This window comes from Drosophila mauritiana, chromosome X (genome assembly GCF_004382145.1).
Source record: "Drosophila mauritiana strain mau12 chromosome X, ASM438214v1, whole genome shotgun sequence".
NCBI lineage: Eukaryota > Metazoa > Arthropoda > Insecta > Diptera > Drosophilidae > Drosophila > Drosophila mauritiana.
In genome coordinates, this window is record NC_046672.1 from 17,482,837 (window position 1) to 17,499,406 (window position 16,570).

Genomic DNA, 16,570 nt, shown 5'->3' on the forward strand with positions numbered 1-16,570 from the left:
ATGACAAACATACATATACAGACAGACACACACACTGAGATGCACATTTAGTTTAGCTCGAAAATTAGATTTTGCTCTGTTGTTCTTATTGGTTGTTTTTTCGCATTTGCATTTGCATTTTGTTTATAGTGTATTCCTTACTTCGTTTCGCTCATCCTTTCTCTCCCCCTCCCCCTGCTCCTCCGGTTCCACCTCTCCTACTTTCTCCTATACTAGACACACAGACATTTAGTGGTATTTAAATATATATATATCATATATCTAGCATTATCGCTATTGTGTTTACATATGTGAAAATTTGTTGGCTGATCGCGCATTATTTTAAACACACAATTACAATTACATTTATAACATACACAGATACACAGTAAATTTTATTTAACCATCTTCCTGCAGACATCCTACTAGATATCTCCCCATGCTTTCACATATATATCGCTTGGTTTTCTCTCCCTCCTTCTCTTATTTTTGTTTTTTGTTTTGTTTTAGTTTTTAGTCATGTTCTTGTTCCTGCTGTTGTGCGTTGTCGTTGGCGCCCCCGCCCCGCCCCTCGAGATGGGTGGAGCGTTTGTGGGTGGCGGTTGGCAGGGGAGGAGGACGAGGACGAGGAGACTGGCGTCGGCCGAGGGGCGGGGAGTGGGGGGCGGCGAGGGGAGGTCTCACTCAATGGATTCAACGACAAGGGGAACGCAACACCACACAGAGAAAATACTTGACGCGTTTACATATATCACGGAAACACAACAAAGCCATCGATACAAAATATATATTGTATATATAAAAAATAAATATACCCTACTTAGCCAAGTTCTGTTGTCTCGCTCGCACGCTCGCACACACAATCAGGAATCACGAAACACACACACTGCACACAATAGACCCAAGTATATTATATACTATTATAAATATGTATATGCCTGGCTGCTGATCCTCATTTGAATGAATCGATCGATCGATGGGCTGCCTCCTGCTAACGCCTCCTGCCTCCTCCAGCTTCCTCCTGCTATCTTCTCTCTATGGCTATTACTAATATGCTCCTTAGTTCACCCAAAAAACACAAAGCACACATGGCACACATGGCACTGGCACATGGCCCACATTCATACACAAACGCACATTGAATCTAACTATCTCGTTTTGGCTTCGCGTCCGGCGGTCAAGTAGAAGTCCAAGTGTGCCATGGCCTGGCGGGCATCTAGGCCTAGACCATGACAAAAGCATCCTTGCCGCAGAACAGATACGGGAACTGGTCAATCATTGTCTGGACAATGTCCTCCAGATACGGACGCAGTTGTTCGAAGTGGCCCATGTCGGTGAAGTCGATGGGTATGAGTGTGGGCCACCAGCAAATGGCCAAGTTCTTGCTGTCCATGCTATTCAGCTTCGAGTTGTCCGATACGCTGTGTGGAGCAAACACAAAAGTAAGTATCAACGAATCACAGACAGTGGATTCCCCAAACGTCCCCCCTTCAACTTACTGCACAAAGTGCTGGAATATGTATTTGAGTATGGCAAAGTTGATGGGCGGCAGCTTCTGGAGCAGCGATTTTAAAGCTATCAAGCGGCAACTCCGGTCCGTTTTGACCTCCACATTCAGCTTGGAATTGCCGACGCCTCGGGAACCTTCACGGAAAATGGAGTTAGAGCCGTTCGAAGTGAGTGCAATATGGTTGCTACATACCGGCAATCTCCTCCAGCTCCTTGATGATGTCCTTGCTGAACAGCGGAGGCAGGCGCTTGGAGAAGAAGTCCTTAAGTGCCGTGGCCACGGCATTGACGGGAATGTCGAGCGCATCAATCTCAGTATTGGTATCTGCATTTGAAAACATCATCAATTTGTTGTGCCTGTAAGGCCTGATGTCCGTAGGACACACTTACCCTCTTCGAAGCGTTGGAACAACATGTCGACATGCGCCCTACTTCCGGGCACCCTATAAATGCCCTCGGAGTCCAGGCCTTCCTTCTCGATGAACTCGACGCACTTGTTGAGGAAGATGGGGATCTCGCCCTGCTCGGAGGTAATCATCAGCTTGCCAAATTGCGCCTCCGCGGATTCAACCAGACCCTTGGCATTCTGCTTTAGTTTGCGCTTGAGCTTCTTCTCTTGCTCCTTCTCCTTTTCCTGGAGCTTGCGCTGCCTGGCCGTTTCCTCCTTGATGCGCCGCTTCTCCAGCTTCTCAAAGTCCTTCAAGCATTTGGCCTGGTTCATGTTGTACTCGGGCAGATTCTCTGCACCGAAGATGCCGGCACCCGCCAGCTCTGGCACCATGGAATACTGCAGACGGAGAAGGATAACAATGGTCAGTTCAAGTGGGACAATAGTAAATATTATGTCAAGGACGGACACTCACCTCTGGCGACTTGTCACTCTTCATGAACTCGGGAACGCAAGGCTCTGCTTTCTCTGCGAAAATTCAAAGAATATACAATCCATTAGATATTTTGTATTTGTATTTGGTTAAGAAATGAATCAAATTTAGTTGTAAACGATGCAGCATTCCCCACTTGCAGCCACTGCACCGTTTACCTTCAAAGATTTTCTAGATACAGACAGTTTGCCAACTTCCGGTGAAGAAATACATACAAATAAACAGAAAACACATATCACGACACATACTTTTCTCACCTGGCCCGCTGCCGCCAACGGCCATGCGCTGGTAGTGCAGCGGAATCTCCGGCGGACTCACATACGAGCCGAACGGAGGAACACGCGGTGTCTGCACCGGAATGGCCACCTTCTTCTTCTTCTGCTTCTTGGCGGCCACCGGCTTCTTGCTGGCCTTATAGTAGGCATTCTGCTGGCGCACCCGTCGCTCCGTGGAACTGGCACAGCTGTCCGATTCGGTGCAGTCTGCGGATGACATGGAAGATTGGTTTGAGAAGAACGTTCCACTTGGTTCGGAGATGATTGCGTTGGCGCAAGGAGGAGCGAGGGACACAGGACAGTGCTTTGTTCGAGAATCAATGGTGCACTCTCCAAAAGGAACTTGATCATAACATTTTAAAGCTAAGTTGTGATACAGCTTTGATATAAATAATATAAATAATAACAAATGCGTTCTTTTCGATAAAGAGAAAAAAAAAACGTTTCGAGGGTTATTGAAATTCAAAAATATATATAATTTCGATCTGTTAGCATCAAGTTCGTGGAGTCATCAAATTGTCGGTGTGCAGGGCGAGTGATTTGGGTGAGTTAGTGGGCGAGGAGCAGATAGTTAGTACTAGCGAAACGATGATGGAGCTGCAACGGATTTTCCCCGGCATCAATACCTTCATTTTCGTAGATCTGCTCGTACTCGGCGAGCTCCTCGGAATCCTCATCCTCGCCATCCAACTGGGCATGATCGTAGCGCTTGCCGTCCTTGTCGCTCGGCTCCAAAAACGAATCTCCCATGCAGCCACTGCCGGAGCCCAGACCCAGGCCCAGTCCAGTGCTGCCCGATCCCGAGCCAGAACCCGAGCCCGAACCGGAGCCGGTGAAATTCATCTTGGCCACCGCATCGCTGACCAGCTGGAAGTTCTTCATGTTCAGCTTGCCCGGCTGCTGCGTGGGCAGGGTGAAGGTGGAGGAGCTCATGGCCGGGCAATTGCGACTGGGCGCCTCGCCAACTTTGAGCGTTTGACTGGGTCCCTTCGGGCGGATTTTGTTCAGATTGGAGTCAATGTGACGGCGACCGGTGGTGTAGGCATGTGTGGATCCGCTGAAGTTGTTCCAAATCAAGTTCTTGTTCATGTTGCGCCGCCCATCGCTCTTGTCCTCCAGCCACTCTAAATTATCCACGCGAGTTAAGTTGGGCGAGAGAAGCAGAGATTCACAATTAGCCCAATCGAAGGAGATTCTCCTCGTGGAAACTTCTCAAACTATAAATGCATCGATCTGGGGCACAATTTTAACTTGATATAAAACGAATAATTTAATATGTGAGCTGTTATCAAAATTACATAAAAATATACGCATATGCGTATTAGTAACAGAATAACTCGAGAATTGAAATACTTTTTGAATTGATTTGAACAGTTAAAATATTATTCATTTTATATTCAAGAAGTTGTGCAGCATTTAACGAATATGTGCAGGAAATGCAAAAAGGGGCAGGCAGCTAAATAAACTCGGGGGATTCGTGCCGGGGATTGGATTTGGTTTGATTGGATATATTCAGGCAGTGCTTCGGTTGCAAGTTTGAACACAACAGAAAAAAAACGACTTAATCTAGTGTCTAGAACGTAAGTGAATCGTGAGAATAACCTGCATCATGGGTGGCCAGTGAATCCTTGGACCCGCTGACATCCGCTGCTTGTCGGGAAATGAGAAAAACGAGAGCAAACACACCGGATTCATCAGATTTGAAATGGATTCAAGTTCCGACGAGTGATTTCACAAAAAATGAAGAGGAACAGATTGAGCAAAGCAAAAGGAGAACGTGGGGAACAGCAAACGAACGAAAGAACATCTGTACAGTACAATCGATTCCCATCGATATGGGGATTTGGATTTGCTTTTTAGCCGGGGTCGTGGGTCGGGGACCATGGCAACATGGCTACATGGTGGACATGGGCACACGGAATATATACATAAACAGTTACTGGCAGACAGTACGGGCTCTGAACGGAACTGAAGAGCTTACGAAAACCAAGGAGTTAACATAGCAAAAGAACATTCGGAAAAAAAACCGGGAGGAGCGGGTAGAAACATTCAGGTGGTGGAGCGAATGAAAGTTGATTCGATTGATTAAGATCGCCTGGATAGATCTGGTGAGTTATCCTTGCAGAGGATGCCCAGAAAAGCATACTGTCAAAATCTAGATCTTTCTCAACTTGACCTACAATACCATAATATACGTTGGGCGATTTCTACATTATTTTAATCTACATAACAAAGTCGAAGGAGAATTTATATATATATACACTTTCTCGTCAATATGCATATGCAACTTTATCACAATTCTGCAATATAGCATTCGCCAAATTGCTAGAATGGTATATTACAAACTATTTACAGAGCTTTAAAAACAATCCATCATAGTTCGAGTCTATTCGCTTCCTAATTTTTACAATTCAAACGAAATATTGCAAAACAATTCAAAAAATTAGGATATACTTCTCTGTAAGGATGTCACCTCACCAGCTTTACCCGAAAATGAAGAATCAAAGGGAAGAAAGAGTTGTTTAGGAGAGGATTGACGGGTTGGTTGGTGAAGATTCGTTGGTGTTTTTTCGAGTGATCACAACAAGGAAACCAAAAAAATAATTCAAAACTCTAGGGGATGATAACGAGATAGAGGGAGACAGATAGAGATAGAGATAAGAGATATAAACGAGAATATAGGAGAAATATATTCAAATAGTTAGATTACATGTTATTTCTTCCAAACTTGATTCTGAAGCCGAAACGAATTGACTCTTATATGTGCATGTAATGAGCTGATGATCTGGAGGGGCTGGCTCTGGAGGAGTTGTTGGAGGAGGGAATATCTGGAATCCTTATATATTTTCGTTTTGTTTTTTGTTTTTTTTTTCGATTGAGTATTTTGTTTGTTTGAGAGCAAATAATTTGATTTGCAATAGGCAAAACGACAACAACAAATACACACACAGAGATAAATCGATAAAAAATGGTTAAGGTTAATCGTTAATTAATAATAATCATTATATATATGATATAGATAGATATGGCGCATATAAGTATATGGTATGGCATGGAAATGGCATGATCTCGATATCCACGAGTTGGCAATGAATCGGATGGATGAATAAATGAATGAATGAATGGTTCGGATGATGGAATGGATGAATATTCATACGTGGATAATTATATCGTATATGGGTATGTATAATATATATATATATATAGTTAATTGGCTATGGACCACGAATTCTGAATGAGTTTGGTTTCTTTTTGTTATTGGGTTTGGTTTAGCTTTAGGTGGGGTCTTTTGGCTTGGTCGTGTGGGATCAGTGGCCAGCATGGAACTTACTTTGATGCAGGTGCTTCGGCTTTTCGTTGTCATCGTAGATTTCATCTAATGATATATCTCTTTCTTCTGCAAATCGAATGATAAGCGGTTAGGAGGGCTGTCGGCAACATTGGCTCGATGGACTGACTCACCATTTAATGAGTTGAGAGATCGGGTAGGAGCCATTTCGTAATTCTCACTGCCGGATCCGTCGGTTCCCAGCGTATTGGACAGCATGTAGCTCTCGTGGCGCGGCGGCGGGCGTGGCATCTGGTTAACCGAGTTCTCCAGCGTGCCCTCGCCCGAATCCAAAGTAATTGACTCCTCCACATGCAGGTTCTCCACCTCGTACTTGTTGTCCCAGGCTGTCTTCAGGAATGGATTATAGAACGCAACTGTAAAACGAGCCACAATGTTAGATTCAAAGCCTCTAATTCGGTCCATAGCTCACTTACACTTGACATATTGATCCGCCGAGAAGGTCATGAAGCTGCCCTTGAAGCGATCGGCCACCGCATTGCCCTCGGTGATCAGAAACTGGCAAATATCGCTATTGAAGAACGCATTAACGCCCCCGCTCTCGGTCACCGCTATAATCTGCAATGGAATGTTGGCATTCTGGGCTGCCAGGATGCTAAACACGAAGAACAAAAATAAAAACAATTCTCTAATGCTTGAAAATGCCTTAGATCGTAATAGATAAGTTAACTCACCTTAGATTTGCCAACGAAGATCGACGCTTGGCCGAGTAAAAGTAAATATAGCCATGGATTAGTTCATCGCGGTACTGGCTAGTGCCATGATATGAGGAAAGGATAAACTCGACCCGTCGCTTGGCATCGCCAATAAAGACGTCGACAATGATGGAGTGCTCGTTGGCCTTGACCAGCGTCGATTCCTCCACCAGCGGCTGGACAATGTTCTCGATGTCATACTGATCGCCACAAAAGATGCAGCACAGGATGCGCAGATCGGTGTGATTGGAGGGATACGGCTCGTAGCTCTTCATCTCAGTCAGCTTCAGCGACAGGATGACTATGTTAAGTATGTCATAGACGTACTTCTGATGATTTTGCGTATGATCAATGAAGTCGCAGTGCAGCATCTCCGACAGGCGCATGCCCTCGTTGCGCAAGTATTCCACCTCGTTCTCCTTGAGATCCTGTGGCTGGTACACCAGCACGATCGGCAGATTCTCGAACTTGTCCTCCAGCTCCAGATTGCAGAGCAACGTGCGCTCTAAGTTGTCCTTGAGCGTCTCAAAAGATTGCTGATTGGAGTACACGCAAATAAGACCTGCAAAGTATCGAAATTTCTTAGTTACAGTAGATGGAACGTTTAAAACATTTCTTTGTGTTATAGGTTGTTTTTCCATTAAGCAAAAACAATCATCAGTAAGCAATTAGTAATACAAAATCTAAAGGCTGTGAGTAAGCAATATGATATCATATGCCAGCAATAGAAATTCGTTAGTCCGTTAATTAGCTAACTACTATATCTTGGAAGCATATTGAGCCGCAGGGCAATTAAGTGCAATTACTTGAGTGAGCTTTACTTATTAAAAGGTGCCAGCCCCTATTTGCGATTCTATGAAGCCCCAAACCTACCACTCGAGTAGACATCTATGGCCTTGAAGGCCTCCATGTCGCCGTTGGCGATTCGGTAATTGAGATAATACGTCTGGTTCTCGTAGATGTACTCGCCCTTGCTACCGGTACAAATGCGGATGTCGTTGAGCAAATCGCTGGCCAGGTGCTCGGAGCCCACGATCAGCAGATTGAGCGTGCGGTCACTGCCGCTGCCGGAACTCTTCCAGCCACCGCCGCTGGGCGTCTTGTGGTTGCTGGCCGACTTGTCGGACAACACCTCCTCAATCAGGCTATCCACACAGTTGTAGAAGAAGGGACAGTGATCGCGGATGGGGCAGTGGATAAAGCGCAGGTGCTGGACAAGCATCAACCGCCGCTCCTGGTCCAAGCGATCGAGCATCTTGTAGCGTGAATCCTCCTGTATGACATCAGTTATCTGGCGCACATCTTCCTGAGTGATGTTGTCAACGTTCTTGAACTGTAGAAAATATTGAGCGTGTTCCAGCAGGAGCTCCACAAAATTCTGTTTGCTCTTCTCGATGATGTCGTCCTGGTGGATGTCGTAGATCTGCTGGCAGTCGTGCTCCGAAAGCGCCTCAAAGCATTCGCGTCCCATGAAGAGGACTCGCACCTCAGACAGCTGCTTGCCGGGCGTTACAAAGCCCGACTCCTCAAGTAGCATTTTAAATTGCTGCTTCCATCTAAGGGTGGTAATAGAATGGTATAGAAAGGTTTTATATATAACTGACAACTCAATGGATCAATACAGTAATTGTAAAATGCCTACATTTGTAAAGTGCCATAATGGAATTACACGTTTGGTCTGAACTCACCCAATTTTTTTCTTGTCCTGCTGCACCGAGTTCAAGTAGTTACGGAAGACAGTCTCTGCCTCGGAAGTCTCTAGCACATCAAAGGGAATGCGGGCCTCATCCTCCGCCTCGTCCATGTCCACCAGCTCCGTCCACGAGGCCTGCGGGCACTCGAAGAAGTACTGCTCGAACTCGATGTGATTCTGCAGATAGTTCCTGGCGCACTCCCAAGCATCGTCATCGCTGATATTCAAAGCACCGATGTCCGGCAGCAGGTACTCCAGCGCCAGGGCAAACTTATCCAAGTACTGATGCAGTTTTTTGTTCAGATGATCGTCGCGCAGCTTCTTCATGTGCCGCCGGAATAGCTTTTGGCCGGCCTCATGACCGAATATGTTGAGGAACTCGTTCCACTCGCGATACTGTGACAGCATCTTGGAGCCCTGCGACCACAGGACGTGATAGTCGGTGATCTGGTTGCGTATTAGTCGCGTCACCGCCTCGGACCGTGTGTCGAGCAGTTCTTTGCGTGACTTGGCCGACTCCTGGTAGGAGATGATCTTGACCCGGTTCTTAACCTTGTCGATCATCTGGGCGAGCAGGAGGAATGCCAAATCGATGTTGATGCTCTCGTGGGCCGACGTCTCGATTAGCTGCACGGTGCTCTTGTAGTCCTTTCGCTGGCTAATCTTCTCCGCCTCACGAACATACAACTCATAGGCATCGTCGTTCTTTGTGGTCACCAGCACCAGGGGCTTCTTGTTCTTTAGTATGGTTGCGATGACATTCTGCACGAACTCCACCTGCTTCTCCACACTGCGATTGGGAACTGGACTCACGTCGAAGACGACGACAAAGCCATCGATACTGAGTCGGCCATCGGGCATGACCTTCTGTTCGTACTCCTTCTCGATGCCCAACTGATTCTTGCATATGTACATTAGCTTCTCCGCGGAGAAGACCTTGGTGGCCGTGCACCGCTTTGAGTATGGATCCATCTTTCCCACCTTAAAGGCTTGGAACGTGGAGTCGTCCATGAACTCCGTCTGCTCGATGATATTAAACTGGTACTCGACGCCCTCATCCGTCGTCTTGCGCACATCGCCCCAATAAAGGAAGTGGTCGTTGTTCACGATCCGGCCACTAAAGTCGCTTTGGCTAAGCACTGATATGTGATCGATGAAGTAGTCGTCGGCCATCGGGCGCATGAATCTGTTGCACAGGCATGACTTGCCCACTCCCACCTGGCCACGGTCCTTTTCGGTCCCGGATAGTCCAATGACCGAGATGTTAAACTGACGCATCTTGACGTTCCTGCAAGGATTCAACAGTCGAAGGAGAGAATTAGATACTGGCTTATAGACTCGCAGATAAATGCTAAAAGTACATCCAAATGTTATGGAATAGGTAATTCCGGATTTGGAATTCTGCAGGTGTTTTTGTTCAAAGGTACGATTATGCCTTATCATATCGATAAGGTGTTATCTACTGGCGCTTTTCCTCACATGCCTATCAACATGACACAATGTTGTAACATTGTATCCATCGCAAATTGATTCATTCAATCAGGTGTAAAGGTAATATTTGAAGATATCACATAAGGGATAACCTGTTAACGTTGTATGGAAAGGGTAATATAAATGCTATTTTTTTCAGGATTTCACATAAAAGATATATTCCTTTTTATATGGATATACGAAAGAAAAAAGCGTAGGATAGACCTTGGCTCGGCTCACTATATTCAAATGTGTTCACGTGAAAGCGTCAGCTTATGGATATCTTTGGATATTCAGGGATAACCTCTCAATTTCTCCGGAAAGGAAAACCGTCGATTTCTGGTCACTTTTTCACGGCAAATGGCTGGCTTGCGATGCCAGCCGATGACTATTATCCAAGATAACCTTCGAGTTGAAGAATCACCCCGTGTCCCCCGCGCCGTCTGCTCCAATTGGCCGCAGGACCTTCACATTTTCGCACACTTTTCGCCAGTCTAGGACTTTGTCATGGGTTCCTTTTGACTACAACTACGCAGTTACGGATACATCCACGGATTGGGGGTCCAAAAACACGAGAGAGCCAGAGCGAGAGATTGGCTGCTGCGATGTGACAAAAAAAAAAAAAAAAAAAACAGAAACGGAGAAGAAAAACGCGCAAGCGATTTTCTTATGCCGGCGCTGCCCGAAAATTCATTCCATGTGATTTTTGGCCAGCGAATATCCGCGAAACGCGATTTCACAACAAACGCACAAGGCTGTGTTTTACCTGCTTTCTTTTGGGTTCCTAGTTTGATATTTGTATTTATTTATATGGCTAGTTTTTATACAACATTTTCGGCAAGTAGGGAAAGTCAGTCTGCAACAAATCCTTTTTCCGTCCTGACTGCGGCGGTTGTTCTGTCGCAGCGCTTCTTTTGGTGCTGCAAACGACACGGCGCAACTCTCTAAAGAGAGGGAATCAGAGTCAGAGTGAGCGAGCACGAGCGACTGAGAGTGGAAAGCGGAGAGAGCGCGTGGGTGGATTCGGATGTGAATGTGTTTGTTGTTGCTGTTGCTAGTGCACTCCAATTTGTTGCTGTTATCCTCGAGTGGGAGTGCAATAATGTGGGTGTGTGTGTTTGTGCGTTTCAATGAGAGTGGAAATAATAAATTCCCCACTGGCCTTTAATTGAGTTTTTCCGGCGGACAAACACCGCAAGAGCACACACACACACATGCTGGGCAAGTGCAGCGCAGAAGCGAAATTGGATCTGCAACAGATTTCCTGTACATTCTCCGCGCTGCACAACAAAACTAACAACAACAACAGCCACAGCGAAAGAAGCGGAGAGCAACGATCCAGTGATAACAACAACGACAAAGGCAAAAAGAAAGGAGGAAGGAGAGGAGAAGAGAGAGTACTGCAAGTGCATGTGCAACGGTACAATTACACAAACACAAACGGGCGGGGCGGGAGCGGCTGAGCGCAAAGACGAGAGACAAAACACCATACAATTTTTGGAAACGAATTTTCAGATTTGTTGCAGAAAAGAAAAACACTGTTGCCGCATCCGCCTAGCCATCCCTCTCTGGCACACACACTCCCAGCAGCGGGGCATCTCACTCTCTCTGCGTGCTCGCTGGCTGCGTGTGTGTGCGTGGGTTCTGTGTGTGTGAACAATTACCTGCAGCTGCGCACAAAGAATTCAAGTTTAATCCGCCTCGACGACACTTTTTCTTGAAGCCCGTGCTTCTTGGCTTTTCCAGCCACTCACTTGACAAAATACTAAGCAATTGTATTTCTTGTATTTGCTTTAATAATTATTTTCCCACCACGAAACTCTCACTCACTTACACACACGCACACAGCAGCCGCACACACTCAAGACAAGGGAGAGAGGGAGAGGGCGAGCGAGAGGAGAGAGGAGCAGCGCGTACACAACGTATACAAAGGACAATTACGAATCAGCATCGTAAACGCATACTGGAAAAGCAGGTCAGATACGTCCTGACTCGATTCAGGAATCAAAACACAAAACTCAATGCCGAATGCCAGTCGATTCGCATATTACGCACGCACGAACGCTACTCACAATTATTGTAATTCACATCCGAGCTTTAATTTAACAACAACAAAAACTAGAGCTGGAAGTAATGTCGATGCTTGTTAGTTTTTATCGATAAACCGATACGCGTATGGGTGGCATGGCCGGGCACGATAAAAAATATTTGGTAGGCGTACTCGCTAACCAAAGTAGGTTATCGATAAAAGTAGATTCCGATAACACCTGCGTTTTTATATTTTAGCCGCCAAATTTAAATGGTTTTTGCAATAATTATTTATTCTAGTCAATGTTGTTATAAATTTTACAAGCACTATTATAATCAGCCGGGAGGCGGAGTGAGGAAGGGTTGCTTACGACTACGAAGAACAAGGCGGGATCGAGTCCAACTAATACAGGTCCGATTTTTTCATGACCGCCGTGACCAGTGCCTTAAACGCGTCCTCGATCATGATGATGTGGAGCTGGGCATCCCGATACGAACAGAGCTTATCGGTCTCGGTGAGTGGCATTTCCATTGTGGTCATGCCCAGCGATGACTGCGAATGCAGAATGCGCCCGGTGGTCATCAGGATGTTGACGCAGTCGTCGGCCAGAATGGGAAACGTTTCCACGAACCGAACCATCGCTGGCATCACATTGCGCAGGAATCTACACTTTGACGATGCGGTCAGCATGGACAACGTCGTTTGGATTACATTCAGGCAGAATTTCGAGATGCCCAGACTCTTGGGTATCGAATAGTTGAGCACCAGATGGGAGGTCAGATCGATGGTGAAGATCTGTTTTTCCATTTCGGTGACATTGAGGAATTCGTGAACGAAATCAATGCATATGTGCATCGATGGCACACTGGCCACCATCATGGGAATAACCGACTTTGGATACGTTTGGAAGTGTACTAGTTTCGCCAGCGAAGGCTCCGAGATGAATGCCTGATGCACATAGGTGCCAATGATGCCTTGTATCTCACGCAGCTCCAGATGCGACACCCGATCCGTTGCCTTGCTGGCTATGTAGTCTAGCACCTCCAGCAATATGTGCACGGCGGCGCTCTCCTGCGAGGCAATCAGCGTGGTCCTTAGGTCCTCCCAAATCCCATCTGTCTGCATCATTCCGTTCTTGTCCACCACCTGCTTCTGCTGCATCTGCATGTGCACGTTGAGATAGGTCTTCGAGGCGGCCAGGCTGCCCTTCAGGATGCGCAGCAGGATCATCAACAGATAGGGCGAACAGAATACAAAGCGTGGACAACTGTTGGTCAAAAGGAATGCGGAAGAATTTTAGGAAACAACACACACGGAAATCACAAGGCAACCCACCTTAGCACCTCCATGGGCTCCAGAAGACTCTCGTTGGCAAAGGTACGTCGGTCCTTCGTATCCGAGCCGTTGGTAATCGCTCGCAGCGACATGATCCACAGGGTGGTGGGCAGCACGGCATTCAGGCGCAACCAAATATCGTTGTACAGATCCTTGACGTATCGCGGCACCGACTTGGCAAACACCATCGGCAGATGCTGCACCAGCTGTTGTCCGTACTGCGCCTGCGTTTCTGGGGGCATCTGGAGTAGCTGCTTAAACACGCGGATGGCCAGATGCGGTTTCGTTTGGATGGCGGCCAGTGCACGATCCAGTTGCTCCGGCTTGAGCTCATGCTTGCTTACCACCATCGTGGAATTGCCCTGGGCCAGATTGTGCTCCTCCAGCCAGTCATCAACCATGCTGAGATGCGGATAGTTGGAGATAATCAAACGCAGCAGCGGATGGAAGAGCGAGAGATAGTCGTTGTGGTAGCTGTGCGCCTTCTGGAGCAAATACTTCAGTGGCAGTCCGCCCAGGAAGTTGTTGGAGTACTCCTTTTGCTTGCGGCCACCCAAAGCGCTGAGGTTCATCAGCCGCGTATCCTCGTACAACATGAGGTAGTAGATCATCAGCAGCTGGGCGGTTAGTGGACACGTCACCTCAATCTGGTTGAGCTCCTGACTCTCCGCCATCGGTGGCAGCTCCTCGGCGAAGAATGTGAGCTTGGATGTGCGGAAAACGTGCAAGATTTCGGCCTCAGTGAAGGGGCGGTGCATGTGATCAATATTCACCTTACCGGTGGGATTGGGTATTATCAGCGTGTTGACAAAGACCTCCACCAGGGCAGGCATCACAGGATGCACTGGCCTTACCGAGCTGCATATTTGCTTGAAGATCCACGACTTAATAGGCACTTTGTGCTTGAGGAATGTCCTCGATTTCAGCAGTTGCTGGATGCAGTGCACCGGCAGGTAGCACAGTATGGTGCCATTTAAATTCGGAGTGACGGGTACGCGAACCGCATGCAACGCCACCACCTGCTCCGTGAACAGGTCCTGCGTGAAGAGCTGCTTGATTCTGTTTGTACTGTTCGGTCGGATGGGTATCTTCATGGACAGCGTGGAGCAGACCATCTCGCTGATGGCCGAGATCTGATTGCTGTGGAAGTGAATGGCCAACAGCAGGAGCATCTCACCCAGCGAGGTGCTAGTACCGGGGCGCTTGCAGAAGAAGGCATCCTCCCGTATGAGCCACTGCAACCACTCCACAGCCTTGTTCTCCAGTGGAATGGTGGACACCAGCGAGGGACAGGCGATGAGCATGCACAGCGCCAGTGTTACGAATCTCACGCCCGAGGGCGTCGCCTGCGGACAACTCGTGACCAGCTGCGACAGAGCATTGATCTCGTCGTCGTTGAACTTCAGGCCACCGATGCCGCGCAGGGCACAGTACAGACGCAGCAGCACCGCGCCCTGCAGATTGAAGTCGCGCAGCTCCGCCGCATTGGTCGTCGTTTGAATCACCTTCTGCAGCAGCTCCACGCGCACCAGATTCAGTGCGTCCCCCTTCCGCTTCTGACTGGAGCGTATGTAAGCGGCGAACCAGGAGCGCAGATTCTGGTCATTGCCCAGCAGCAGGCCCGTGAGGAAGGCGATCTGTGGGGAGTGGTCCAGTTTGCATTGTTATCTCATTATTCGTAAACATTTTCATAAGTCCAAACAAGATTCAATCGCGCTAGCGAATTAGAGGGAGATAGCTAAGCGACAATTTCCCCCTTTTGCTTTACGCATATTTAAACTAATAAGCAGAACTACAAATGAATGGTTCTGCAAATAATAAAGATCAATCAACAAGATATGATCAAAAAACATTTCTTATGTTAAACATTTAAATGAAATGCTAAGAATTTCCTAACGATTATTGGTGTTGTGGTAAATCTGCACCTTACTGGTCAATATTACCCTACTCACCAGGTCCTCGGGATGCTTGAGCGTGAGCTTGAGCATAAACGACGGCACCTTCAGCATATCCACGCACATGGACCTGTTGGCCAGCGCCTGGGAGGGATTCATCTCGCTGAGCCCCATGAGCAGCATCAACCTGTGCTTGCCATCGCTGCCATCCTCGTCGCAGTTGGCGATCACATGGGACACAACGTCGCGATAGCAATCCGGAAAGTTGGCGACCAGTGCGCAGATGATGCGATGCCCGTTGGGCACATGGACAAGGGCGTCCGTTAGCTCCAGTATGTTCAGCAGGGAGGGCAGCTCGGCGAGAGCAATGCACAGAATGTCGACCACCTCCTCCAGATAGATGCCATCGTCCAGCATCTCCGAGTGGGCGGCCGGTTTCTGCTCGGAGACCTGCTGCTGCAGATTGAAGATCTCGGAGAGCACCACGCGCACCTTGCGCGCCACATCCGCCCGCTCAAAGCCCAGGGCGATGCCCGACTGGAGACCGTACTCGTGTTGCTGTCCCTCGAAGAAGGCCGTCTTCTGGCGGGCCTGCAGCTCCTTCTTTAGCTCGTTCTCCAGCTCATGGTAGTTTACTTGCAGGTAGGAGACGATGCTGTTCACCACCTCGATGCCGATGAGCACGGCCAGGATCTCTTTGCGCGACTCCATCGACGATTCGGTGTTGTCCAATGGCGACAGCAGGCTCATCCGCACCAGAGAGGGCAGGACGGGCCGAATCTCCGCCTCCGGATAGCTGGCCAGCAGGGTGATGTCCAGATTCTGCATGGCGCAGAAAACGCGCGGCGACACATCGTACATCTTCACCGGCATTTTGTCCTCGTCGTCGTTGCGTTCCAACTTGTTGCACCCGGCAATGCTCGTGTGCTCGGTTGTCCCGCTCTATTGGCCTGGCCGGCGGGGTGTCCGTGCTGGAGATGCCGGCGCTGGTATGCTTTAATCTCGGCGATCGGTAGTTGGGGCAGGGAATGCCGGAGAATCCGAGAATCCACTGCGATCCGCATCCAAAAATCAACACACGTCAGTGTGGCCAGTTGCAAAAGCTGCAAAAATACCAGCAATCACCACATTTGGCTTATTATAAAAATACTATATTGATCTCATCATTAAGGTTAAGGAGATGCGCAGCTAAAACAAATTATTAATAACTATTGCAAGAGGCTAACAACAATTTGTTTCGGTTGGTAAAATCTTAACTATTATCATTAGCAATATGGCTTATTTTCTCCCTGAAAACAATCATATTCAAAAAAAACTAACATATAAATTCGTTATGTTTGTATATAAACATTGTGTAACGAAACTCTTAGGAAAATAAGTTCATTTTGGTTTTGATAGTGATCAATATGTAATTAATATTATTTAAATAGCTCGAAATAATAGAGCACAAGTGGCGTTAG

At 47.5% G+C, this 16,570-nt stretch overlaps 2 protein-coding genes across 8 annotated transcripts; both read right to left on the reverse strand.

Moving 5' to 3' along the window:
* Positions 1–1,107: 1,107 nt before the first annotated feature.
* Positions 1,108–12,024, reverse strand: LOC117146892 (rho GTPase-activating protein 190). 7 transcript variants are annotated; one of them, XM_033313494.1, is made up of 16 exons: positions 11,924–12,024; positions 8,377–9,669; positions 7,562–8,244; positions 6,668–7,250; positions 6,410–6,588; positions 6,107–6,349; positions 5,976–6,041; positions 5,355–5,480; positions 4,247–4,291; positions 3,271–3,768; positions 2,627–2,851; positions 2,352–2,404; positions 1,879–2,275; positions 1,682–1,813; positions 1,479–1,623; positions 1,108–1,400 (listed from the first exon to the last, which is right to left on the reverse strand). In XM_033313494.1, the coding sequence occupies exons 2-16, from the start codon at positions 9,657–9,659 to the stop codon at positions 1,202–1,204; spliced, it is 4,857 nt and encodes a 1,618-aa protein (XP_033169385.1). In that variant the 5' UTR covers positions 9,660–9,669; positions 11,924–12,024; the 3' UTR covers positions 1,108–1,201. The 7 variants fall into 7 exon arrangements, with proteins under 7 accessions (XP_033169385.1, XP_033169381.1, XP_033169382.1 ...); XM_033313490.1 differs by having other exon boundaries at positions 2,618–2,851; XM_033313491.1 differs by lacking the exon at positions 11,924–12,024 and adding an exon at positions 11,516–11,783 and having other exon boundaries at positions 2,618–2,851.
* A 127-nt stretch (positions 12,025–12,151) lies between these two features.
* Positions 12,152–16,203, reverse strand: LOC117146893 (integrator complex subunit 2). Its single transcript, XM_033313498.1, has 3 exons — positions 15,168–16,203; positions 13,216–14,852; positions 12,152–13,147 (listed from the first exon to the last, which is right to left on the reverse strand). Exons 1-3 carry the CDS (start codon positions 15,981–15,983, stop codon positions 12,283–12,285), a joined length of 3,318 nt encoding a protein of 1,105 aa, XP_033169389.1. The 5' UTR covers positions 15,984–16,203; the 3' UTR covers positions 12,152–12,282.
* Between the last annotated feature and the right edge of the window lie 367 nt (positions 16,204–16,570).

What these genes read in the sequence shown, in the direction of transcription:
- LOC117146892 (XM_033313490.1), bottom strand. Translation starts at nt 9,659, where the DNA reads ATGCGTCAGTTTAACATCTCGGTCATTGGACTATCCGGGACCGAAAAG. An exon ending in GCAGATCTACGAAAATGAAG is followed by an intron (nt 2,852 to 3,270) that starts GTATTGATGCCG and finishes TGTCATCCGCAG; the next exon opens with ACTGCACCGAATCGGACAGC. An exon ending in AGAGTGACAAGTCGCCAGAG is followed by an intron (nt 2,276 to 2,351) that starts GTGAGTGTCCGT and finishes CTCCGTCTGCAG; the next exon opens with TATTCCATGGTGCCAGAGCT.
- LOC117146893 (XM_033313498.1), bottom strand. Translation starts at nt 15,983, where the DNA reads ATGCCGGTGAAGATGTACGATGTGTCGCCGCGCGTTTTCTGCGCCATG. An exon ending in TCAAGCATCCCGAGGACCTG is followed by an intron (nt 14,853 to 15,167) that starts GTGAGTAGGGTA and finishes CACTCCCCACAG; the next exon opens with ATCGCCTTCCTCACGGGCCT. An exon ending in GAGCCCATGGAGGTGCTAAG is followed by an intron (nt 13,148 to 13,215) that starts GTGGGTTGCCTT and finishes TTTGACCAACAG; the next exon opens with TTGTCCACGCTTTGTATTCT.